The sequence below is a fragment of the Bos grunniens genome, chromosome 21, assembly GCF_055505025.1.
Source record: "Bos grunniens cultivar Pamir isolate PY7600 chromosome 21, Bosgru_T2T1.0, whole genome shotgun sequence".
In the NCBI taxonomy this organism is placed as follows: Eukaryota; Metazoa; Chordata; class Mammalia; order Artiodactyla; family Bovidae; genus Bos; species Bos grunniens.
Window position 1 is genome coordinate 9,250,682 of NC_141185.1, and position 27,974 is coordinate 9,278,655.

The window sequence follows — 27,974 nt, forward strand, 5'->3', positions numbered from 1 at the left end:
TTTGTTACTTCTGTAGAGCCTTAGCTTCTGCTAACTACTTCTAGTAGTAAGGTTTTAGTTAAACCATACTACCTTGTATCTCAGGTCAATCCAAAATGTAACTCATACTGCATTCCCTAGTCATGAACTGGAGAAGGAAACGGCAACCACTCCAGTATTCTTGCCTAGAGATTCCTCATGGGCAGAGCCTAGAGGGCTATAGGCCATGGGGCCGAAGAGTCGGACACAATTGAGCAACTAAGCACATTCATGAATTAAAACTTGAGTCTATAATTCACAGGATAAATAACCTCATTTCACCAAAGTTTAGCTCCAAAATTTTCTAAGGTTCAGGACTATTAAGGCAATCAGACACAGACTCAGTCTTTTAAGAGAATCAAATACCCAGGCTATTTCTAATTTCATAAAGTAATCACACACAACTTAAATTTAAAGTGGTTCAACTGTTTAATTTTAGGTATACCACAAAAGAAAAAAATTATTTAATATATTAGACATTACTGAAACTAATACCTAATCCAAAAATATTAAGGTTATTTTGATGATCACTGTAAAATATTCCCAAGTAATTACAAATTCCCAAGTTATTACAAATTCTACTATGGTATACATGAAGATGATTCAAATATGCAAGTATATGTTTTGATTATCCAAGGAGAAATATACCTGTATCTGTGAAAGACTGAATATCATAGGTGAGATCAACACTGAGATTTTCAGAGTTTTCTGTTTTTTTAAACACTAACCCAATCACCCACATCGTGCGAAATTCTTCCCTGTAAAATAAAGAGTATTATAATAATTTATAAGGATTTCATGAAAACAGTTATCAATGTGCTTCACAACCCAATGTACATGGAAAAACTCAGAATACAAATACACAAGCAAACTAAGTTATAAACCAAATTCCATCAAAACTCAAATTCCTCCTCTACATCTGCCCTCTGTATTTCTACTGTTTTATAAAAAACTGGAGTCCTACGACAAATATCCTCTTCATTATCTATGTACTAACAGAAAGTGTTTTTAATGATCAAAAGTACCAAAGGCACTTCCAAGAAAGTTACATAAATTAATGACAGTTTAGAAAAATCTGAAACAAAACTAGTCTAGATATAAAAATTTAACTAGACCTTAATATGTAATTCCTGAAACTTTTAAAACTCAACTGAAAAGGTAGCATGAAGTCTGACCACAGCATAACAAGAATAATAATGGGTGATTCAGCTACTTTTGAACATTTAATGATACATCTATTGAACGGATCGGTCTTTTTAATGATTAAGATTGCAGCAACAAAAAAAATGTATAAAAAACTCAAATGGCAACTCTTTTACATGAATGCAAAAGAAATTCATCTATAAAAACAGTAATAGCTATTCTATTACACCACCAACTTAAGTGATCTATTTACCAATATTTTTCAATCTTTAGTACTATACCTTGAAAAAAAAGCTATTAAAACTTCCCTCGCCCACCAAATAAAGTGGTTATAGGCAAAGCAGAATTTCATATGCTTAATAAAACTGCAACAATCAAACTGGAAATTGACCTATAAAAGATTCTTAAAATAAAGTGGGGCAGCTTTTAGTAACTTATGTTTTTAAATTCCCAGAATCCACCACAAAGCAAATTTTTGCAAGGTCAAATCAAAGCATTTTCTCTTTGTAAAAAAAATAAAAAAGCAAAGATTGATGTTTGATACAGCAGCTATTCTAAAAACCACTCTACAAAAAGGGGAGAAGGTATATTGCTAAAGTGAAGAATTGGAACTCACTGGTCTGACCCTGATGTGCTCAAAAGAATAGTGACTCGAGTTATTAAAAACTGCCTATAAAACTTCCATGAGCAAAAGCTGAAAAGATGGGGAATCCAGATTTTAAAGAATTGCTTACTTGTCGGGATTTTCTTTGGGTGCTGGAAATGACTGGGGATTCACATGAGCCAGTGTAATAAACTCATTCTTCTCCAAACTTCCAACCAGGATTCGGATTTTTGATTCCACCAAGCCCACCCTGAACAAATGTCACTCATTATTAATGAAAATTATTTTTTAATTAAAAAATAAAACAAAATGCACAAAGTCAAGTATGTTTGTATAAAGCTATAATATGAAGATAACTTGAATACACGAGGGCAGTTCAACTGTCTCAACTCCCATAGATAAAATTAAAACCTTATGTTCTAGCTCAAAAATAATGAAGTAAAAACCGCAAGAAGCAAATCAAGTCACATTTCAAACAAGGAAGGTTACAAAAGACATCCCCAGAAATATTTACAGACAAAAATCAGTAAACTAAAACAAAGCACTTTAAATACAGTTAAGAAATAATACATGGATCTCTATAAGAAAAAAAAAAAAGTTGTATACGGATCTCCAAATTTCTATACTTCCATTAAAACTTCCATTTAAGTAGTAAAGCTGTATTTATGAACAAAATCAAACTTGATGTTTTAAGGACTTCCATCTCCTACTGTGTTCTGGGGCTATCTGATTCGTTCTGAAGTATTTTTTTTGTTTTGTAAAGTCTAATCTTTTACTCACCATTCTAGGCGTTGTTTTTCAGTTGGTGCACTTGCTAGAAGTACAATATAATGCCTTTGAAGATAAAGACAACATGCTATTTATTTCATTTAAGTGCTTTGTGCTGGATATTAACACCATAATGTAATAAGCTTCGTGACACTTATAGATCAATTCAGCAAGAGAGAATTGCAATTTCAGTTTGCACATAAAATCATAAACACTAAATTCCACAAGTTTAGCAACTACTGGGCAAGTTTAATTCTTCTGTAAAAGAAAGTAATTTTACGAAAAATTACCCCCAAAGCAGCTTAATTCAAAAACATTGACTAAACATCACTGATAATTTGGTTCAATGATTCTAGTGGAGTGCCTTATCTTTAAAGAGCCACCTCACTAAAATATAACCCATTAAAGCAAAATTGCTTTGATGGAAATAAAGCACCAAGGCTTTAGCCACAAAAGCAGGATCACTAAATATACACACACTACATCAATAATTTCAAAAATAGTATCCAATACATTATGCTTTTTAATTCAAATTAAAAGGTAGCAAAAAGTAAACAATACTTAAGTCATGCCTCATCATTTTCTTCAAACAACACTATGAATTTCTATAACAAAGAAGCAGACATCATTAACATGAGAGTAACAAAGTAATATGATTTCTATGTGGAATTCAATACCATTCAAATTGGAACAAAATCAAGTTTTCATTTCAGAAAACATGATCATGACCAAGTATCTATTTTCAAATGTTTTTGAAACAAACTATTTAAATCTAAAGTATAACTCAACTTCATAAGACTGAAAAAAAAAAAATTCAATACAATGTACTTTTCTACAAAATCCATTAAAATGGTGACAGAAGTTAAACTTCTCACCAGAAACTTTACCTCAAAAAGCAAACTGACATCATTACTGAATCCAGATACTAGTTGGAAAAGTCAAGAGTATGACCACAATTTTAAATAAACTTGATGTAGAAACTTAAGGTTAACAGAGATAATACACATAAATATGAAAACATGCAGAGAGAAAAGTAAATATGCAGTCCAACTCCAGAGACCAATACTTTCTTTCCTTCACCAGTTTAATTTGTTCAGCAATTATTTAGAGCAAACCAAACATACGAAACACACACAGATGGCCCAAATAAATAGAAGTCAAAAGTCACATAAAAGCACTAAAAGCTCATGCATTTTACGTATACAGAAAATTCTCTTAGGGCCCTACATGCTCTTGTAAGTCAAACAAAACCCTAATAAGCTCAGTAACCTGAGTTCCAGTTTCCTGGGAGTTTGAGAATGGACAACAAACTTTATGGAGGGGGGCGGGGGTGGCGGGGAGGCAGGGGTATGGAGAAAAATTGAAAAGTATAACAACTTGTAACAGGAGAAGACAAAGTATAAAAAGCAGGCATGCACACAAAAACTCAAGAAGACAAAGTTGTCCGGGTTCACCTATTAGGACAAAACTCAGATCTCCAAATCACTCTAGCACCACACTAGTGAAACAGATGCTCTTAATGACCATCTGAGTCTTTAACAAAAGCTTAAATGATACAGTGTTTTCTATTTATGGCAAAATATAAATTCACTTGAACATAATCTTGTTGGCAATTAAAAGTTTAAAGTTCTAAAGCTTAGAGAGTTCAACTTTGGTTCTTACTGAAAGCCAATGGGCCAGGGCAGGGGAGGGGTCTACTCTGCACATGGTTTACAATAAAGGCATCTGTTTAAATATAGCTGAAAGTGTTAAACCACCAACAAGTATGTACGCTGAAGTTAAATGTTCTTGACTCAGCCACATTTAAGCAAATATGAAGTGGGAGATATAAAACACAGTAATAGAAATAATCTGCCATTAATAAGTTTCCTATCAGAGCACAGAGACTAAAAATAGCTCTAAACTTAGACTATATTTAATTTTGTTGCTGCTTCAAAAAATACTATCCTCTATTTCACAATGTCATGATTGTGCTTCAGGTACTACAATGGAAAAATGCAAAAATGATTAACTTTTCCCCAGATTTAAAGATTATCAGTTTTCAATTAAAACCTAACTATAAAAACCTACCACATACTGAATTAAAACCTCTTTAAAAACACTTAATTTAGTTGTTCTTATTACCTCACAACTATTCATCCCCCCAAAAGCATTTTTTTAGGTAGGTTTCCTGGCCATTTCATCACATGAACATTTTCCCTGGGTAGGTAACAACTCCAGACATTATACCGAAAATCTAATTTATCTCTTTAGCAAAAATCCTTGCAGTTCCATCTTCAAGTAACTCAGGTTCAAGAAATTATAGAGTTCATTGCTCTTAAAGCTTTTAACACGTTCTGAGGCTAAATTATTCTATACATACAGACTCCTTGAAATGATAAATCATTAGTCTTATTCTTGAGAACATTTAGTTTTTTTCCCCTAATACCTTTCCTTCCTTGTTTCCTAAGGAAACTGAACATCTGAAGTAAGTCTTCACACTTCCTATGTCAATAGTGATTTACTTTACTGCTGGTTACTTATGTCAGCTTGAGTATCTTTACCGGTAGAACATGAAAAGTATTTTCTTAAGACTGTAAAATTCCACAAGGCAATGTTATCCCTTTTCCACAAGCTTTCTAAGACAAATGAAAATTTCCTTCCTGGTTTTCTCCCTTCCAAGAAAGGTAGGCAGGTAGACCACAGATGACTTACAATCCTATACATAACAAACACAACACTTTCAGGATATACTTGAATAAGCTTAACCAACTTTGACAAGAAAAAACTAAGCGGTTCAATTCAGTTGAACAGCTAATCTTTGGAGTATTTCATATAATATAGTAAAAGAAAAATTCAAACCTGGGAATACTCAGTCTAATGATAACAATTACCAATTTTTTAAGAGGAAAATTTTTGAGAAAAATTAAGACATAAGTGAATTTGGTATAGGTAAAATCAGCTGCTTGTTGTCATTTTTTCAAATCTTTTTTCCCAGGGCTCACAGCTGAAATTATCTGATACAATTTCCTCTATTTGTTGCTACATCCTCATTTCTATGTTTCAAGTTGCTTTTAATAACCTAAAATAATTTGTTCCAAGAGAATTCAGTGAAGACTATCAGTCAACAGACCACACCTTACATGTACTACTTGGCACACGTTTTGAAGGATAACCTTAAAGTTTTAAAAGAAAGATTAAACAAGTGTCAAAACACACACACACACACACACACACCCTTCCAAGTTCTAGTAATACAAATTTAAATAGATGACAATATCAAGATTTGTTCAGCTTCAACACTAACCTTTCTTAAAGTGAAAAAAGAGAAAGAAACCACTTAAGTACGTACTTAGAAGAACTTCATTCTACCCACTTCTCATTCCTACAAGAAAATGGGACAAAAAGAAGAATCTATCTAGCTTCATCTTGGAGTTTCAGGGATTAAGAGATGCTGATACTTCTACAAGATCAGTTTCTTTATTCTCTTTACAAGTAATCATGTGCTCTCTCATGCCAGTTTTTAAAGTATCAAAATATGTTTATTAGTTTAAATGTTCAAAGGTACTTGCTCAACAGTGGTTAAAATAAAAAACGATGCAAACTTGTCCGCCAAATGGAAAAGCACAACTTATGGGGAATAGTAAACAAGAACATTCAATGTTACGCTATTTAAAACTTTTACTGACAATGCAGTGCTCCCAGAACACAACAATTAAGCTGGCTCCGTTATTGCTTTTTCATGCAAAAGATACAGAAACAAAACACAGAGACATCATGAAGGTCATCATTCTTATTTTTAATTGGGGAAATAGCATAAAGCAATCTTGCTTAGGTTATTACAAAACACAATCCAACATAAGATCAAATGGTCAGGAAAGTTTCAGGCATTAAAGAAAAAAAATTTTTTTAAGTGGGACTTTGGCAAGTTTTCAGCTCAGGGCAAATAAAAGTGCAAGTCCATTTTTTTTTTAAAGTCAGATTTATTATAACTTACAGTTTTCATCAAAACCAACACAATCAGGCTATTAACCTATACTGAAGTATTAAATCATTATATTAAAACCATTAGTAAAAAATATGACACCCACTGAGAGTCCATGAAAATATTTGTAGAAATACTTGAGGGGCTTTATGAACAGTAAGGGGAAATGGTAGGCCAATCATGTGCTGTAACGACTGCAAACATTTTGCTGACTACATATATTGACATATTATTAGCTCTGCCTGTGTTATAGAAAATCTTAAGAATAAGCTTCCAGAACTGGATGAAAATAATTACTTAGAAGAGAATATTAACTACAGATTTTAACAGTTCACTCCTTTGCCAAATTATACAGATTTAGAGTTTTGGTGATGACTAGCAAACCCTCAGAACTGATGTTGCTACAAATGCAGAAATTCGGTTACATCAGGCAGCAAAACTGTAGGGACTACACTGTACCTTGACAAAATAAAAGTATGTTTTCTAAAACAGTATGCCCTTTGTAACAAGAAGAAAACTTGTATACATGTTTAAAGCAAAATTCAAACTACATTAGTCTAGCAAGAGATGTCACATATGCTACCATTAAAATCAATATTTAAGAGAGCAACATGTCCGACATGCCTTAAAATACATACTTGTACTTTTGAAAGAAGTTTGGAGCTTCAAAAAGTTTGGACCACTCTGCCTTACTCAGCAAAATTTCATCTGTGATAGCAAGACCTAAATTAAAAACATATTAAAATATTTGCATGCTTCAGTCTAAGAATCTAGAATTTTAAAGATCTTTTAAATATACCACATGCATTCATTATAATCCTAAAATCATAATTTTAACAGCAATTTTAGTCTACAGACTCTACAGCATAAAGATTCTTACATACGTCCACTCTTTTCAAAAACAAAAAAAGCTGGAGAACTTGAGATTCAGGTTTCTGGAAAATTGCCATTACTTTAAAATGCCATGCTCATAGAATGCCTCTCTCCTAAAACTGAAGCACTTGAGTTACCCAAGAAAAAAAAAATTTTTTTCCATAGACTTTCCTGCCCTTCTAAAAAAATTTCCTGTAAAAGGACAGTAACATCTTCCCATGAAGAGCCCCTTTAGACTACAAAAACAACTTTACAAATCTGAGTTTGAAGTTGGTAGTCATACAGCTGATTCTATTTCCTTGACTTGTGTCAAATTAAATAATCCAGTTCAAGCTACTTCCCTCAAAGATCATTTACCATAGCTACTCCTTCAAATTAGCAATACTCATAGGATTCAGAAGTTTAGAGGTTATTCTAAAACAGTGGGCAGTGTGGCCAAAATCCTACTCAAAGCTTTTTCCAAGTATACAGCCTGCTAAAAGCCTCTCATGTCAATCAATGGAGAGAAACTGATACTATTTAAAATTTCACATGGCAATAGTATGGCACTAAATCATAAAAGGCCCAGCTAAGGACACAGCTTTAAATGTTAAATCTTCCAATATATAATTAAGAATAAATTGCTTAAAAGAAATTAAACTGAGTTTTTCAAGTTAATTCTCAAATATAATCTGTAATTAATAACACCAGAATCCACTTTGGTGAATGCTTTCTTCCATTTAATTGAATACCCGATTACTGGGTGAACAATGGTATGTAAATCCTTCCTGTATAAAGGAGAGCATAAGGATAAACACTTACCTTGTTTAAACTCCTCAACCATGACCATCCGTGTTGAAACGGACACATTGTACGTGGAGTTCTGTTGTGGGTATGCTGGTGTAATTATAGGCATAAGATGGTACCTATCACTGGGGTTTACCTACATACAACAACAGCCAATCAGTTTCTTCAAGTACATAGTCAACAGATACTTGGACTTTTTACCCCTTGTTAAACTGAACCAATGATTAAATTTTATTTCATTCATAGCTGGAGTTGAGAAAGAAAAACCATGTAAAGAGACTTTTTTTTTAAGGAATTCTTTACAGAAACTGTGACTTGGTCTTAACTAATGGGTTGTTTCAATCATTTGGGCATGACTACTCTGGTGACTGTACTAGAAACAGTGAGCCTGTTGAGCAAAATAAAGGTTCTAACTGGCACCTACTGATGTTTAGTTTTTCTTTTGTCAACAACAGAAATAGGGATGCACACACAATTACATTTTTGAGAAACGTCACATTACAGCATGTTCTGTGTAAAATGAATTTTAAACAAGCTGGAAACTTAAGTCTTTAATATACCCTTAACTTATCAGGAGTAGCTTATTAACACAGGGTACAACTACATTATCCATGTTGGTATCATTTTAAAAGATAACAAAACAATTTAATAACTATTAATCTTAATCCATATAACTAATGACGAAAGTGGCATTTTTAAACAGAAAAAATTGTAAATTCATATCCTTCCCAAATTAAATTGTCTTGAGGTTTGGAAAACCTGAAAATATACAACCTGATGTCATTAACAAGGCTTAAAACTGAAAATATTTTTGATACTATAATGAAAAAATAAACAGTGTAGATAAATAGAATTTTATAAACCTAGAAAGCCTTACAAACCTAAATTTCTTTTATCCATTAATAAAGTGCATGTTGTTAACATTTAAACTGAGTTAGCAGTGAAGGTCATAACTTCCAAAAAAGCAGAATGGAGGCTCCTCTTCAGCCCAACCATGCTTTTGTAATCTGATTTCGCCAAACCAATTTTTACAATTATATCATAGTAATTGAAGTGATATTGCTTAGACGTTATCTGTCATGATTAAACATTAAGCAACAGTTTTCCTACAATAACCCAATTTTAACAGAATATTTAGATAGAACAAAAAAAAATACAGGGATTTTTAGTATCCTTTTATTATTATTTTTTTAAGCACAAATGCCCACACAACTTTGACTTACAAGGTAGTTCTATATATAAATTGTTAGTGACTTTGATATTATAAACTACGTACAATTAAATGTGGTTCCAGGGTACATAATTATGCTTCTCACACCAGAGGACAATTCTAGTTGAGATTAAAAAGAAAGTGTGATACGAACATGTCCACTCATACGTAACAGAATGGGAAGTCTCCCTCAGTTTATGCAGATGACTTCTACTTGTTATTGCACAGTGCGAATTTGTAGGGGAAAAAATAATACACTAACCCTTGGGTCCCATACAGGCAAATTAAGATTGCATTCTTCAGGCTGTTTCAATAGGACTGGATTTGGCCATTCCCTGTTTAAAAAGATTGTAGCACTTGATAAGACTATTGGATATTACCATCTACACGTATTTTGCTAAACATACAGCATTTGTGAATGTGATTCTTCTTCATTCATTTTGCATTCTTGGTATATATAACTTTTTACTCCTCTGTCGACGTTAAGACTACTTGGATTAATTTTTTTCTATGAAATTAACTCCAACCACCTGGTAGCTTTCTCAGACTTAAGTCAAACATCTTCTCTACCTCTCAAAGAATGGATAAAGCACTATTCAAATTAAAAAGTACCACCCCAAGACAATCTCATGTGTTTATCTCAAAGTTGAACAGGATAGAATCTCCCATGAAAAGACAAAAATCCTATCTTTATGCTAGCTCCAAAGACAACCCAGGATGAAAAGCTAATTCGTTATAGGCAAAGGAGTATGAATAATTATAATCTCTATCTCATGACTTAAAGTTTATTAACATGAATATGAGTAATGATGTGAACACACTGTTTTAAAGATGTGTCCTGTTGAGTTAGCTACTTCAGTCTTTATATAAGAGAAAACAAAAAAACTGGAAAACATTTGGCACCTTTAGTATCAAGATTGTTGTTGTTGTTCATTCACTAAGTGGTGCCTGACTCTGCAAACCCATGGACTACACCACACAGTATCAAGACTAGCTTCTTAAAAATATTATTTGCTATGTACGTGCAGCATTAAGAGAAATTCTGACATTTTTCTCACCAATTTTGGTTATATATAATTAAATGCTATCAAATCCATAAATTACAGGGTGTGTTCTGAAAAGTGTGACAAAGCTCTAATTATAAATTATCTCTGAATAATTCTAATTTTTATAAAACTTACTAAAACACCATTTTAGAGGGACAAGGTAGAGAAGTTGACACAAATAGGGAAGACAAAGCTTTCAGATCAATTTGATTAAAAACCAAGAACTCTAACCTGTTGGGTCAAAGCAACTAATATGAAATAGCAATCTTTTATCTTACCTAAATAATGGCTGACAAATGTGACCAAGCTTAAATGAGGAAGAGCTTTAAAAAAACCTTTCCTGGGTTAATAATTTCAAAGGGATAATCAACTGCTTTTCAAGCACTTATAGTTACCCTTAAAAGCCATATAAACATTTATATCTTTAATATTCTACCAAAGATAAATGGGCAGCTAAAAGCAAAACAAACAACCATGAGAAACTAACGGTCTACAGATTTAGAAGAATTCAAAGAGTAAATGTGGAGAAGGCAATGGCACCCCACTCCAGTACTCTTGCCCGGAAAATCCCATGGGAGGAGGAGCCTGGTAGGCTGCAGTCCATGGGGTCGCGAAGAGTCGGACACGACTGAGCGACTTCACTTTCACTTTTCACTTTCATGCACTGGAGAAGGAAATGGCAACCCACTCCAGTGTTCTTGCCTGGAGAATCCCAGGGACGGGGGAGCCTGGTGGGCTGCCGTCTATGGGGTCACACAGAGTCGGACACGACTGAAGTGACTTAACAACAAACAACAAAGAGTAAACGAGGTGGGAAGTTTTATCCAAAGTAACTAATATCCCAACCTATCAACTCACTGGATTTTAGCAAACATTACAGCTAAAATTCAGAGTTTATTTGGAGAGTAGGTTTACACATGAAGTACAAACAGGACCTGCCTTACTACCCTGGGAAAGCTGGCAAAAGGAACAGAATTAGGCTTGTCACTTTATATGCAACACGATCTCCCCAAGGCTATCTACACTGCTACATCGTGAACTTAAATTTGAATCTGAGACCAGCTGCAGAAATGTCATAGAAATAAGACTAAACTTCAGTGTCTACAATCAATTTTATTTTAATATAATCTAAACACATACCATTTAGAAAATACCAAGAAAAATTTATGTACAAGAGTTGATGCTATTGCATTTGGATAAAGCTGGCAAGTTCTTGCTACTAGCATAGCCCAGGAAACACCACCGAGGAAACCTAATATATTGGAATAGATGTTGTGGCCTGTTGATAGGGAAAAGCAAAAAGGAAAAGTTAGTGTTGAACCAAAGCTTAAACATGTTTAATAAGCTAGCCAACAAATTCTGAACTCACGTTTGGCCCACAGTTTGATAGCTCTCAGGGTTAACCTGAAGTTGTCAATGTTTGGTACTAGATGTAAAATTTCATCGGTTACCCTGCAACCTGATTAATAGGAGTAAAAAGAAAAAAAAAAAATCATATCATCAAAGGTTTAATGAGAGTATTTCTTTTAAATTTTCTGAGACTAATGTCAAATTAAATAAAAATCTGCTTCTAAAATCAGTAATGTTAATAAAGAGGCACTACAAGCACTACCCTAAACCAAAGAATCTGAACTGTACTCCGCTTCATCGCAAACTTTCAACCCAGAATTAAAATGTCTTCCAGTTCAGACACACTGAGTAGAGCATGATCCACTTAAGTTTCTCAGAACTGTTCTTTAAGAGCACTGTTAACAAGCAATGTTAAAATAAGTGTTCAAATGCAGCAATAGATGAAAATGTTATGAAGGTTATTGGGATCAAATGTCAGACAGTATTTAAAAGTTCCAGAGAGCAAAGAAATAATAGTGCAAGACATCGATGAGCACAACAAATTACTAGATATCTCACTGCAGTCTAACGATTAAGTAAAAAGCTCGTTTTATATGACTCACTACAGATAATCTATAGGGCTATTAAAAGCTTCATTACAAAACCTGAGTTGAAAGCCATTTCATATTTGACCAAAACTGCTATTATGTAAAAGGAAGTAGGCTTTTACATACCGTTAAGACTTCTGATACATCTTATATCTAAATTTTTAAGCAGACTGTCATCTCTTAAGTCCAAGTCTTCTGGAATAGTCTGCAGTGCTAATCTTGCAAACAAAATATCAATCTAAAACAAAAACAAAGTTTAAGGATAAATGGAAAGAGGCAGGTAGCAGCACTCTTAGACTCTGTTAATGATGGCAAAATTGGTCAGGTTATGAGCTTTCAGAGGAATATATTGTGGATGAATCTTCTCAAAACTCAATAATCGATAAATGACCTACATATTCTTAAGGACACAAAAGAAATGTGGTATTTTCATCCAGTTAGTCATTTGACAGGAAAAATGTCACTATGCAATGTTTTGTGACAAGAACTTGGACCATCTTGTTTTGCCAAAATGATGTATGATGATACTCTTTAATATTTTTTATTGTTTGTGTGTCAATGTTTGAGTTGAGGTTTACTATGTTAAAATTCTTGTGAACACTTCAAATAAAGTTTTTTTTCTTATTAAAAAAAATAAATAAATAAAAGACTTTCTCATGAAAAAAAAAAAAAAAACAAACAAAGTTTAACATTCCATATCTGTCAAACTGTTTTTTGAACTTTTAATTTTATACAGGAATATAGTTGATTAACAATGTTGTATTAGTTTCAGCTGTACAGCAAAGTATTCAGTTATACATATGCATGTACTACTCTTTTCCAAACCAGTTTAAAGACATTTCTTTTAAAAAGAAAACACTTAATACTCCTTAAAACCAGAATCTTTTCATCAGCTGTTAACATGATAATTCCAAAAGTTCAAACAAAATTCTTACCATAGGTATTTTAACCAGATCTTAAAACATGGTAATACTAAACTGAACTTTTATAAATAGTTACTTGCCATTTTAATCATACTTACTAAGTTAAATTCACTGTCCTTGCTAAATGCATACATACTGGATTACTTAGATAACTGGTTTAAGTTTCCATCCATTAATACATGAACTGTGTATTGATTATATGCTGAAAGGTTCCCAAATATAAGGCTAATATGATTAACTGTGGCCCAAATAAACATGTCAGGAAGCTTCTTGTATTTATGAACTTATGTATTTATAATATTAGTCTATTTCTCCAACTTAGTTTTGACTAACAGAAACAAAAACTGGCTAATTTTGAGGTCTATTCATAGAATGCTACTGACAAAATTGGTTTTTTTCTCCTTTTTTCAAGGAAAGATGGAAGCAAAAGAAAATTTGGCAAAGATTTGGTAATTATTCCTGAGGGCATGATTTCATGGTTCCAAACTCTGCTGCTAGAGAAACAAGTCTTTTTATAAGACTACTTTAAAAAGAGCTCACTGTGAAAAATCATTTAAACATGCACCTACCTATAAGATCAGGAAAAAAACTACACAAATCAAGTTTTTGGTATAGTCTAAATTTTCCAATGATACAGATACCAAAATATAGTATCTCCCCCAATTTAGACAGAAATAATAAAGACTACAGACTTCCCTGGTGACTCAGGCGGTAAAGTGTCTGCCTACAACGGGGGAGACCGAGATTCAGTCCCTGTAAGATCCTCTGGAAAAGGAAATGGCAATCCACTTCAGTACTCTTGCTTGGAAAATCCCATGGACGGATGAGCGTGGTAGGCTATAGTCCATGGGGTCGCAAAGAGTCGGACACGACTGAGCGACTTCACTTTCACTTTCAATAAAGACTACAGGCTCAGAGGAGGGAAAAATGTAAACTCAAAAAGCAACTCACTGGTAACAAACACATGAAATATTTCAACTAACCATTTGACTTTTGTCTCCATTCTGAAAAATTTACACAATGAGGCGGGTCTCCACCAAAAAAAAAAAATCTTGGGAAAACAAGGAATCACCTACGTTACAGGTTGTTTTTTATATTTAATAAACTGACAGTAAGTATGGCTCAGCTGGTAAAGAATCCGCCTGCAACGCAGGAGACCTGGGTTTGACTCCTGGGTCGGGAAGATCCCCTGGAGAAGGGGAAGGCTACCCACTCCAGTATTCTGGCCTGGAGAATTCCATGGACTGTATAGTCCATTGGGTTGCAAAGAGTCGGACACGACTGAGCGACTTTCACTTGAGTAAATCAAAACTGCCTGAACTTGATAATCCTTTACCAAATTTAACATTTTATGTCAACTTATTAGTCATATATATTAGGCACCGTATGCAGCAATTACAGAAACCACTTTTTCAAAAATGAAGTATTATCTTTCTAGTTTGTAAAACTTGAAAACCACAGTTACTGTCAGTGATGCTCCAGCACCATCATGTGTGCGGAAGTAACGTGACAAATACTGAAGTTGCTGCACTGTCAGCTTTGCTGCAGCTGCTGTCACAACACACGCTGAAAACAGCAAAGAAAACGGCACACCACCTCAAGAACCTAAGCTCAGGTATCCTTCTCTATCAGAAAACATTTCAGCACACATAACACCAGGTCACAATTTTCTCTCAACTTCTTACATATTTCACTTAAATGAAAGTCAAGGAAAAGTTCTATTTGCAAAAACACACTGTTATATTGCTTTCAGTTCAGTTCAGGAGCTCAGTCATGGCTCTGTGACCCATGGACTGCCTTAGTGAGATTAAAAGTACATAGAATCTGCATATGGAAAACCTATCAAGGAAACTGTTCTGCAGCAGCATTTCAAAGTCAGTACATTTTTGTCTGTATTTTAACTTCTAGTTTCACAAGTCTCTTTTTTTAAAAAAGACTAAAAAGAACAGGTTACCATTTCCATTAAAAAAATTCTTATTAATATCACACCATCTCACCAATTACAAAACTCTGAAATAAATCAAGTTTTTAACCTGTATCTATCAAAATTACAATAGTAAGAACTGTCTATTTGAACCTTACCTCTATCCCATCAAAACACAGTTTGATAACTGGTACAAATGCCTCTTCAACAGCCTGTGAGAAAATTAAGTAAGTTTAGTGTCTCTGAAACTATACATTAGAATTATACTAGTTTTAGTACACTTAAATAAATGCAATACTTAAAACTGTTTAAATATAATTTACCATAATGACTGACACAAACTAGGTTCTCAATAAATACTTTAAGACACTAGAATCCTAAATCAGACAAGCCTTGGTTCAAACCCTTGATCTCTGCTACTATGATATATGATGGTGGCCAAGTTGCTTAGCCTCATTTCCTACTCTGTACATGAGATTACAGATTTATAACTTTTAGACTGCTGTAAAGAATAAAATACAAGCATGTATTATCTTAAGCTTAAAAAGGTCTGGCAAATTACAAGAGTTCAATAAAGTTGATGGCTACACCATAAAAAACTCACGCAACTGACTAAACTGACTTTTTTAACTCCTCCCCTTTCACCCAGAACATTTACGTACTCTTAAATCTTTTACTTCTTCCTGTAATTTCAACTTATCATAGAATGAGGTGAAAAAATCACTTCGATCAACATGTCTTGGTGCAACACACAATGCATCAATATCAGCACCTAGAAAAAAAATTAAGCCCCAACTACTAATTAGTATTACAAGAAAATTATTTTGCACCTTATCATGGCAGTATTTGACAGTAATGAGCCTCTAAACTGCACCCCTTTCCTTAAAAAAACAAAAAGAAAAGCTACCAGTCAGTATAATAAAAACATGACCTTAATTGATGGGATATATTTTTTCCTAAAGCAACTTCTATTTGCAGTGGCCCAGGTCAACTGGGAGTCAAAGAAACCTGACTCAGATGGGAACTTTTATGGTAAGAGAAGGAATTAGTCAAGAATACATCCAATATCTTGTTGTCACTAGTCACAGCCATGTTCATCAGGGAAACAAAAAGCATACAGTTCCTGTCTGTACATTATGACTGCTGCTTCCAGGCTCCTACCTGCACCTAAACGGGACCTATACACTGCAAGAAGCACCATCGGCAAGAATACAAAAAGGCAGACCATGGTAAGATGGTTGCTATTAATTTAGGACTTGATAGAAGGCCAGCATTGAGTACTTAAGGAAGCACAAAAAAAGATGATCAAAACCAGTAACTGGGGTCATAAACAGAGGAGATCAATATGAAATCAGGTCAACATGGTCATTTTCCTAAAAGACTCAATACCTGAGGCACTAACTCTGAAGGCAGGACATCTGGCGTATTCATGAAGGGAGAAAAGAACGTAAAATTCACAGGACACATCCAAAGCAAATGCACTGCTTCCAGCACAGAGTAGCAGGAGATGGGGAGAAGGAATAATGCCACAATACAGAGAATACTAGACTGGCAGATAACTTTTTCCAAAAGTCTTTACTGAATTTGTTACCATACTGTTTCTATTTTATGCTTTGGTCTTTTTGGCCAGGATGCAGGTGAGATCTTAGCTCCGGCATCCCCTGCACTGGAAAGCCAAGTCTTAGACACTGGACCACCAGGGACTGTCCCCTGCCAGATAGTTTTAACAGAGGGTAGTGGCTAATGGTTGAAAACTACAGCCTCAGACTGCCAGAGTTAGAATCCTAGCTCTGCCAGGAGATGGCTGGAAGCAATTGTTCAAGTTGTATTGTCTCTTTAAGTCTCAGACTCCTATCTGTTACATAAGAATATTGAAGAATAAATAAGATCATTAAGACCAAAAGCTTACTAACTACGCTCAGTTTAAAAAAAAAAAAAAAAAGACCTCAATAATATTCTCCCCAACAGGGGGGAAAACCTACAAATGTGACTAAGAAAATATTATTAGTGATTGATACTGACTGAAGATAATTTTTTTGGTTTTTTCCTTAAGTATATTCCATGACTTTGTAATAAAAAGGACAAGGAAAGACATGGATTTCCCCCCCCAAACTTTAATTCATTTTTGTTCTGATTTCCAAACTGATATTCTTCAGGTACATCAAATGATATACAGAGCAGCACTGCCCCAAATCACTCCCCAGTGGCAAAACCTGTACTTTATGTGCACTTTCTAATATGATAGCCACTAACCACATGTGGTTATTCAACAATGAAAATATGGCTAATTCTACTAAGAAACAGAAATTTATTTTACTCAATACTACATTGAAGAGTACAGGTATAGAAGGCATCACTTTATATCATTCTTCTTATCAAATTTAGGCTTCCTGAAGTACTTCCATACAAACCTAAGTTGTATAATACACCATAAGTAACTGAGATGGATGTGCTGTTACAATTTTTTTTTTAATTTTAAAAGTATTCTTTCTCAAGATAATTAAAACAGTATTTACCTTTTGTATGTACTCCTAATCTATAAGATCCAAATGTAAAAATTTTCCCACCAACATTTTCAATTACAGATTGTGGAAGATTCTGTTGAAGCAAACAAAAAATTAGTTATTTTGCCAGTGGAGCACAAAGGTAACTATTTCAAGTAACACTGTACATTAGACAAAAAAAAAAAACACTTTCCATGCAAATTTATACACAAGGTAAATGAACTATAAGCTCTATAAAATACCAGGCCTTCACAGATCAACCTAACTTGAAATTTAAGCAATTTTCAACTTTTAATCAGTGCTAATATTTTGCCACATTTTTGGAAACTGAATTATAACTTATGTAACTTCTTTATAGAAGATGGTGGTCGAGGAGATCATGTGATTCCACAGAAGCAATGTTAGAATCACATATTTTAATCATGACAAGGTGTGCATTAAATCATGAATGTGAGAATACAACAGTACATTAGACTATAAAATTTTACTGTATCAAGAGTGACTTTAAAGTCAATAATGCTACTCTTAATAGTTCAGTAGGATGATTTAATAGTTTAGTGGGATGATTCTGAGAAAAACGAAACTTACTGATTTTCATTTTCCTGACCCTGGCACTACCACACTATGGAGAATACTTAACTGCCCTTGGGGATAAAGATAATGTCTCAACATACACACACACAAAATCTTCATGTGTGCTAGGTCATTGTTTCTCTTTACTTTCTAATTCCTCAGTTCAGTTCAGTCGCTCAAGTGAAGTCTTATTCAGTAGCAGAACATAAAAAAGACAACTCTTCCCCACCACCCTTTCAAAAGCAAAGTAACCAAATTGTTACTTCATATTCCAAAAATCCTAAACACAAACTGTAACAGGCTCAGGGACTCTCTTGTTCCTTAATTAATACAACATCACAGAAAAACAATTGAAAACCTTTTTTTTTAAGTGTCAGAATACAGGATGGCAAATAAATCAAACTAAGTGAAAATTCAAATTTTATATAAATTTTCCCCAAAATATTTATAAATTAATTGTAAGTAATACATTAAAAATTCTCTACTGATTTAACTGGAGATATTTTTGGTTGTCACAATTTGGGGAGACCGGACAGAAGCAGTGCATTCAGTTGGAAGAGTGCTACTTTTAACATCTTCCAGCATAATCCCCAGAAAAGAACTATATAAGGAATTCCCTGGTCATCCAGTGGTATAGACTCTGCAAGGGCACAGGTTCAATCCTGGGTTGGGAACTAAGATCCAAAGAGAGAACTATGTGGTTCAACTGTATCAACAGTGTCAATATGAAGAAATTCTGCATCAAGTCTTAAAACCAACAAAAGAAATGGCCCCTAGGAAAAGAGACATGAAAGATCAAACCTGTAAAGCCTAACCTCTCAAGTCCCATTCTCTAACCAATTTACTACTGACAGCCTACAGAGAAAAGGACACAAGTGTGACTAGGAATGAGCATTATTTCACCAAGTGAAAGTCACTCAGTCACGTCCAACTCTTTGTGACCTCACAGACTATATACAGTCCATGGAATTTTCCAGGCCAGAATACTGGAGTAGGTAGTCTTTCCCTTCTCCAGAGAATCTTCTCAAGCCAGGGACTGAACCCAGGTCTCCCACATTGCAGGCGGATTCTTCACCAGCAGAGCCACCAGGCAAGCCCATGAAATTAATTTCATTAATCCAAATAATTTTTCTTACCCTCAGGAAAATGAGGAAGAAGAATTATATCAAGAATTATCAGTTAATGAAACTAACAAGGTACTCAAATTACTGAAACAAAACTATCAATGAGTTGGAACTCTTGTTTCACATTAAATAAATCTTAAGTTTTGGCCTTGTCTACGGTTTTCAACTTAAAGGTCTAATAAAAACCCATTAAAGCAAAGCTGTGTTTTCTACACAATGACGAATCACAAAGTTCAATAAATGAGTAAAAATACTTAAACCTGCACATCCTTTGCTTTAGCTCAAAAGGAAGTTCTTTTCAAAATACATTTTTACCAAAACTCTATCAATGACAAATAGTACACACAGAATCCTCAATTTTGAATAATCCAGCTGCTAAAGTTTTAGTCAAGTTCTTGAAATATATATACATTTCCTTTACCAGAAGTCTAGTCATTGATTCAACAGTTGTATTATTTATTATGAAATATTAGAAACTCAAGGAATGTTATTATAAAAAACTAAATAAACTAAATATTCAGTTTGAGTTTAGTAACTGAAGGCCTAAAAATGCTTACTGTTGCAGAATTCCTTAAAAGGTAACAAGAGTCTTGAATATTTAATATACATATTTAATACATTTTTTTAAAGCACCTTTTGGGGGAAATAATATTTCTGACATGTGTAAGTAATCACAGAATTTCAGCTTTGAAGTGTTCAACCAAAATGTATTTATGAAATCACTGAATTTAATCCAGTTTTTCCTGTTTTCAAAATAGCTAGACACCAACTATAAATTCTACTGTCAACAGTCTAAAACAAAAGATTCTAAACATTCAAGACTCTAAATTCACTCAGTAAGAATAGATAAGATAACTGCCATGTTCAGCTGATAAATTTCTTCCCATACAATTAAGTCACCTTACCTTGCTTTCACTGATTTCTCGTATCCACTCTTTTACCAGGTTATTTAATTTTCCCAAAATTAAAATCCTGTTGATAGAGGATATCAGTCAAGTATCAAGTTGTTTGTTATTCCAGATCACTTTTAATATGTGGCTTCCTAAATTTTGACCAGTTTTTAAGTTATCAGAAAGAAAGTTTACATGTAGCTACCTGTAGGCACTGTTACACTGGACAAGACAATCTTTCGGCTAAGCAAGGCATTCCTCTTTCTGACAATGCTTTAGTACTATACTAACCAAAATTACTGCAAATCATAATAAAGGAAACAGACCTTTATATAGATGGAAAGTTTTTTTGAGGTATCATTCTTGTTTGAAACAGATATATACTGGGGCGAAAAATTCTCTCAGTAAAGAATTCCTCAAATTAACCTACTATGTCAATAAAAAATTGTCCCTTAAAAGAAAACATAAACATACACACACTGACCTGCGCTGCAGTTCCTCTTCCTCTTCAAAAACCCCGAAGGGCTTCAGAGTCTCCACCAGCTTCTGTGTGAGCAGGCAGTCAGTCTCCTTGGGGGCTGCTAAGCTGATGGGAGAAGTAATGCCATAGTGCTTCTGTGGCGGCTGTGTTTGCTGTGATCCCTGTGTTGTAACTGGACTGCAAACAGAACTGGATAAAATTACTGCCAAAAAATTTCCACAATTTGAAACAAATCAGCATAACTAGAAAAAATGCATTTCTACAGAGTTGATTCACTCCAAAAACATGTTTTAAAACAAAAAGTAATGCAAAAACTAAATGACCAAGAAGAAAACTTTAGTTCTCCTCCCACTTCAAGGATTTTAACTTTGCTACTATCTAAACATCTAAATAAATTATGAATATCCGATCAAATACATTGCTAGAGAAACTGCAATCAAGGATACAGTGAACTTCTGAGAAATTTCACTTCGTGAAAAGAAGCCAAATCTGTTAAATTGTTATTTCTAAAGAGATGAGATAAATACAAAAAGTTTTACCAACACAAGAGATTCACCAAGTGGAACTTAACATCTGACTAGCAATGAATAAAACTCATAGATAATGAGGCAAATAACAGAAAAGTTACTTGGAGGGGGAGAACTATAGTCACACTAAACTAGATTTACACTTTAACAATGATTAGTCAAATGTTTTTCTGTTTTAAGAGAAATTCTAGATTTTTACAAACCAACAGGGTTTTAACATAACTAGTGAAAAGGTCCAGTATGTTCTAAATGGTTTAGGAAATTAACCTGACTCAATTTTTCTGTGTGAAAGCAATTCTTGTTTTTGTTCCCCTCCCTTTATAAGTCAATGGACAGGGATTCTAAAGTAGCACAATTATTAACTAAAAACTGCCTGGTCAAATAATGTACAAAACCAGGTAAGGAGAAAAAGCTAACATTTGAATCAGGTATTTACCCTAAATTCTGTTCTTTAAGAAATAACTTATTTTATATACACAGACATCTCTATTTCTTTCCAAGTTCTAAATATATATATATGTACATATATATATTTAAATTTAAGTGCAATAGCCTACTAGAGCAATAAGGTGCAGGAATCCTATGCGGCTAAGTCCCATTATGCATTTATTCACTACTGTCCTGGGTTCTGGTTTATACTAGGTGGGACCCTGTCTTATACTGTCTTCTGATATCAACATAATACCTAAGAATGCCAGGAAACCCACAGTGTTTATTAATTAGTCAATAGGCTGTACAGCATTTACAAGTTATGCATTGTCTCAATTCTAATTCAGATCTTACAGTAACATTTGCTGAATAAATATGAATCAGATTTATCTCTTATAGCAATTAATTTATGTCAGATCACTTCCTCCTAGTAACTTTAATATAAACTCCACTGCTACACAAGACTATGATGTCAATTCAGAGCTGGGGCTCCACGTGAGCACCAAGCACTGTTAAAAGACTAAATATCTCATATTATGATTAAAATATAGAAGTTAACCTAAGTGGAAATACATTTATAGTATCTTGGTTAATACATATTTTTGTCAATCAACAAATAGCTATCCTCAGGTTCCATAAAACTGACATAAAAAAGGTAGCCCTCAAAACTGCCCAACCATTTCTTCCCACCATGCTCTAATAGATTCCAGATAAATTACATACTAAGTGTAAAAAAATACACTTACCACATATCTTAGCATAATTAAATTCTCGTGCATTGTTCATTGCTTCATATGAGTTTCTCCAAGTAAACTACAGCCCTTCATGACCACCCCAGGATTATAAATATTTTATAAATGATTTTAATGTAAGTAAAGCCAGAAAAGAAAACAAATATAAAGTTCATTCTAGCCAGATTTGGTTCAAGCAAGTAATGAGAGCTTTCAAGTCAAGTATAAACTGAATTCATATTTTCCTAACTTAAACCTCTACTGATTTTTTTTCTTTTTTTTTTTTGAGCAAGTAATAGTTCATCTGCACTCTTCTTTTCTCAAGGGGCTAAATTCATTACCAGTTGAGTTTGAATATCACCAAAATATGGGTGCCCATTCTCTGTGGCATTAAGCTTTCTTGGCAGACTCATTTTTTTCTTTCTCAATATTCAGGTTCTTCATTGTCACACAAAAAACAATGCTAGGAAAGTCCACTGTCTATTTCAATTATATTGCCAAAAATACTGGATATAGGCTCAGATTTTTAAATTCACACCAAGTAAGCTCAGACTTCTAAATTCACACCAAGTTTGCTTACTTTAATTGGGGGGAAAAATGTTGACGTCTACATTAGTTTCCTTATTAACATTCTGATGGGGAAACAAATCATACCCCAGCTGTAAATGTTTATTCAAAATGTAGTCACATCATAGAAGATAAACCACATTTATTTGACTCATCTAATGCAACAAAGAACATATATATCACCTATCTCTATATGTGTACATACTTAATACAAGTTATATATAGAATATGTACTAACTCAAGAACATGCATGAAAGAAATAAAAATAAATCACAACCAAATGAAAGGAAAGAAATAAATACATGTTCTGAAAGGTACAAGACACCTATGCCTCCAATAAAAATAGCTTAAGCTTAGCCTAAGTAGCTAGACTAGGAATTTTAGGATGCCAGATTCTCTGAACGTCTGAAATGTAGAAACATTAGCTATGATTGAATAGAAGAAGTCAAATTTTTCCATTTAATTTTAACATTAGAAATTAAGGAGAGGGACAAAATTTAAGGATCTTTTTTGCTGTCTTGTTTCTAACAAAGATAATATACACATTCTAATATTGGGTAATTTGAAAAGTTCTCCTTTACAGAATTTCTCCTGGAACCATACACCAGACAGCTAGCTATCAATCCCAAGAATGCAAAAGCTCTTCCTGAAATTCTTGAGCACAGGAGCCACCTGTCCATGGTCCATCACTTTTTAGAGACATTTTTACCAATATGCAGTTTTCTTCCCACTTAACTATTTAAAAAAAATAACTTCTACAATTATATAAAACAATAAGGAAAAAAACTAGATACAGAGCCAGGGTATTTGTGATCCATTAAAATGTCTTTCTGGTTTTCCATTTAAATATCAAGAATCCTTGTGCTTTTCCTGAATAACTGGTTCACTTTCATCTCATGAACATATTTGTGTCTACCTTTAGGCTACTGCGGAGACGGCAATGGCACCCCACTCCAGTACTTTTGCCTGGAAAATCCCATGGATGGTGGAGCCTGGTAGGCTGCAGTCCATGGGGTCGCTAAGAGTCGGACACGACTGAGCAACTTCGCTTTCACTTTTCACTTCATGCATTGGAGAAGGAAAGGGCAACCCACTCCAGTGTTCTTGCCTGGAGAATCCCAGTGACGGGGGAGCCTGGTGGCTGCCGTCTATGGGGTCACACAGAGTCGGACATGACTGAAGCGACTTAGCATTAGGCTACTGCCTGAATTCTTACAGCAAAACTGATGGTCATCCTGCAAGTTCTCTGCAAAAATCCAAAAATCACTGTACTTCTTTAAGAACTATTTTAGTACCCTAATTTCTAGTTTTATACCTCTGCCCTGATCCATCCTCTTCATCCACCTTTAATGTAAACATCTTGCCAGCTTTCAAAATATGACTAAAGCCTTTTTAAATCTTAATCCTTTCTGGATCAGAGCAAGACAGAAATTGTGCCCTACCCTTCAAAATTACAAAGGGCTCTCCCAGTGGCTCAGTGGTAAAGAATCTGCCTGCCAATGAAGAAGATGAGAGTTTGATCCCTGGATCAGGAAGATCCCCTGGAGGAGAAAATGGCAACCCACTCCAGTATTCTTGCTTAGAAAGTCCCAAGGACAGAGGAGCCAAGGTGGGCTAGTCCACCGGGTCACAAGGAGTTGGATAGGACTGAGTGAGTGAGCTCACATGCACAAAATTACAAAGGGCAGCCCAACACTCCTTCCCCCATTCTACTGTTTTGGGGGTCAGGAGGGAGGAAGAGAGCATAATACTAAATATTTTCAGAGTTCTCTCTTATAACATACGGGCATTTTCTTTATAATATTTAAAATAATTTACATCAAGGCAAAGCTTGCAAATGACACATGCCCACCTTTATTTTTTTCTTGTTTTTAAACTTCAACAACATTTTATGTAACAACTCCATTCCAATACTTGTTCTGACTCTTGGCATCTTGGTCCCACTTCTTCTATTCCCTGACTATGCCAGTCTGCCATACACACTGCCTACCAAACATTACCCTCCTAAATCAGGGCTTCCTTAAAAACCACATGACTTCTGGTGTAAAGGCATTCAAAACTGGGTCCACAAAATCTGCTCTCAACCCAAAAGCAATCTGATAAAGAGAAAGCAGGCCTGATTTCCCTTCTACTAGTTACGCTGCTCTGATTTCACCTCTGCCATTAGTTGTGTCACTTTTATTAAGTTGTACCTCTGTGGAGTCATTAAAGCTCTTCTCTGCTTTGGATGGCAAACTAAAAACTTAAATACTGTAACACATTTATGTCAAAGAGGACCAGTGTAATGCTCTGTGATTAGAAAATTAAATACAAATCATGATTTACAGCTTTAGAGCACTGGTAAAGCATTCAAGGTTATCTATCAAACTTCATTAATCCAATTTTCCTAAAAGCACTTTTTCCTCATTTATTTTTTCCAAAAAACTATATTACTAGGCTGAAATTTACTGAATTAGGATCCCAAATATGTATGAGAGACAATACTAAAACCAGGAATACAAAGATAGTCTCTATCCTTAGTGACAATCTCAAATTTGGTCAGGGATTCAGATCTTTAAACAACAGATGGGTGCAAAGTAAAAGCTTACAATAAATAGTACAGAAAGAATCAAGGCTATGCCAAAGGAAAAGGATAAGGAGGTGTGCACTCTCAACAACTGGAGAACTGGAAAAAAGCAGTCTCAGCAGATAACACACTAACCGAAAGGACAACAAATCACCAGGTGTTTTCGGAAATGGTTAATATTTAACGGCTTTCATCTCAATTTAAACAAAGCTCAAGCTACTGATGGATCCCTGCCTCCTCATATGGGACATTTGGAACTGGAGACCCATCATATTAACAGGGCCAACTGCCTCAAAATGTAGATACTAGTCAACAGAAAACACTCAATTCTTGTTAGTTTTAGTCAGTAAAGTTAAAACTGAAAGCTTAACTTACCTTCCTTGAAAATAATCAGATAAATCACAATAACATGATATATATATCTTTATATATAATCTTTAGGTGTAAATTATATAATTTGCTGTTTAAAGGCCTTAACGTAAACATAATGTGTCCACTCGAGCAGGATAAAAGGACACTGAACAAAGTAAGAATATGCGATCTCTGTAAAATATCTGAATGTGCACTAAATATTAATTCTTAGCAGAAATAATACAATCTACTCTTTCACAAAAAGTTTAAAATATATTTAAATTTTACTAGTACCTTAACAGTCAAGCTTACAGTATTTGCTAACACATTATTCTAAATGGCTGTATCACCTTCAGCCTGTGTAAGAAGTACTAAATATAGTTAGAACCTAACTACAATCTTAAAATATATAGTCCAGGTGGCTCATCCAGCCAATATTTAGTAAGCATCAGAGCACCTACAGATGAAGCAATAGTTCACCCTCAGGGGGAACAAATTATGATGAATTCCAAGGTCAAACTTTGGAAATAAACGGTTGATTATACAGAGAAAAGCACTCATTACTGAATTGTAACAAAGGCCAGGTATTTCCCCCTCTTTCCTAAGGGCACTTCTAACTGTCCCTTTGCCGTCTAAAAGGGGCTAGAAGTAAAAACAACAAAAATGGCCAAATCACAGCATTCCTGCATCAGTATTTGTCAAGCATAATTTGAAAATGAGGGAAATGTAACTAGAGAATCTAAAAAAATTTTAAAGTGTATCAGAAAAAAATATTCAACAATGTATTATATCATAGTATTACATAGTAACTCCAGGATACCCAATTTAGATGCTAATAACCAAAATGACAGGAACACTATTCTTAAGTAAAACCTTAAAAACTACAAAGACTGTAAAATACAAGAATCTGGTTTCTGAAATATAGAGGGAATAGAAATTTGAGAGACAATTCTGTAACAGAAGAGGAATAAAGATTATCTATTTTAAACTTCTACATTTTCTTCTTCCTCAAATCCTTAAGTTTTCAAATCAAAATGCTATAAAATTCTGCAGACCTGCAATCCAAAGACTGAACAAGTATTTTTCGAGAACCCGATCTTGAAACTTAAGTATACTTAAGACACATCAACAGATGCCAATTGAGTTGAGGAAACACCAAAAACGTACACAGATGCTACAGTTCTAGGATGAGGATGAAACATGGAACCCAGAGTCGAATTTGGTTCCAATCTACAACTTAGGGAGCTTCCCCTGTGGCTCAGCTGGTTAAGAATCCGCCTGCAATGCGGGAGACCTAGGTTCGATCCCTGGATTGGGAAGATCCCCTGGAGAAGGGAACAGCTACCCACTCCAATATTCTGGCCTGGAGAATTCAATGGACCACAGGGTCACAATCAGACATGACTGAGCAACTGCCACATTCATTCATTCATTCATTCAAGAACTAATATCTCCTGCAATGGGGCTGTTTCATGAGTCAGAAACTGAGACTGTACAGTCATTTAAAAGCTGAAGTATCAGGATGATGAACATACCAAATAAAAGACAAGTCTCTTCCACCAACCAAAAGTGAAAAATAGCTGGGACTCCAACTGGCCTCATTTTGCCTAAAGTTAGCTTTTATAAACTTGCCTACATGCAACTGAAGGTGAAATTTAATTGTAATGTTAACTTGAAGTAGTTCAGCTGCCAAGAAATGGAATATTCTGATAAAACATTTTAAAAGATGTTTTCAAGCTAGAAGGCTTAAGGGGTGGTGGTGGAGGGCAGTCAGAGAGTAGGAAGTGAATAGGCTTATAAATTTACCCAGATCCAATACTTTCCCTCCCAATTTCTCCATCAAAATAGCATGAATTGAAAACATGTTTACAGTAAAATACCACATGGGCTTTCCCATGGCTCAGTGGTAAAGAATCCACCTGCAATGCGGGAGACGCAAGCTTGATTCCTGGTGCGAGATCCTCTGGAGAAGGGAATGGCTACCCACTCCATTATTCTTGCCTCGGAAATCCCATGGACAGATGAGCCTGACAGG

At 34.5% G+C, this 27,974-nt stretch overlaps 1 protein-coding gene across 6 annotated transcripts in view; it reads right to left on the reverse strand.

Annotated features, from left to right (window-relative positions):
- Positions 1-27,974, reverse strand: part of PAPOLA (poly(A) polymerase alpha) — a 50,355-nt gene that overhangs the window by 17,683 nt on the left and 4,698 nt on the right. For 3 of the 6 annotated variants that reach the window (XM_086363046.1, XM_086363044.1, XM_086363041.1), the window contains exons 2-15: positions 20,772-20,945; positions 20,303-20,369; positions 17,713-17,794; positions 15,859-15,968; positions 15,355-15,408; positions 12,476-12,587; positions 11,782-11,871; positions 11,553-11,691; positions 9,629-9,701; positions 8,172-8,292; positions 7,136-7,220; positions 2,546-2,599; positions 1,896-2,015; positions 667-776 (exon numbers count right to left, since the gene is read on the reverse strand). In XM_086363046.1, coding sequence (XP_086219172.1) covers positions 667-776; positions 1,896-2,015; positions 2,546-2,599; positions 7,136-7,220; positions 8,172-8,292; positions 9,629-9,701; positions 11,553-11,691; positions 11,782-11,871; positions 12,476-12,587; positions 15,355-15,408; positions 15,859-15,968; positions 17,713-17,794; positions 20,303-20,369; positions 20,772-20,945 — 1,391 coding nt within the window. Of the gene's footprint in view, positions 1-666; positions 777-1,895; positions 2,016-2,545; positions 2,600-7,135; positions 7,221-8,171; positions 8,293-9,628; positions 9,702-11,552; positions 11,692-11,781; positions 11,872-12,475; positions 12,588-15,354; positions 15,409-15,858; positions 15,969-17,712; positions 17,795-20,302; positions 20,370-20,771; positions 20,958-27,974 lie in introns of all 6 variants that reach the window. The other 3 variants (XM_086363045.1, XM_086363043.1, XM_086363040.1) reach the window with 1 other exon arrangement.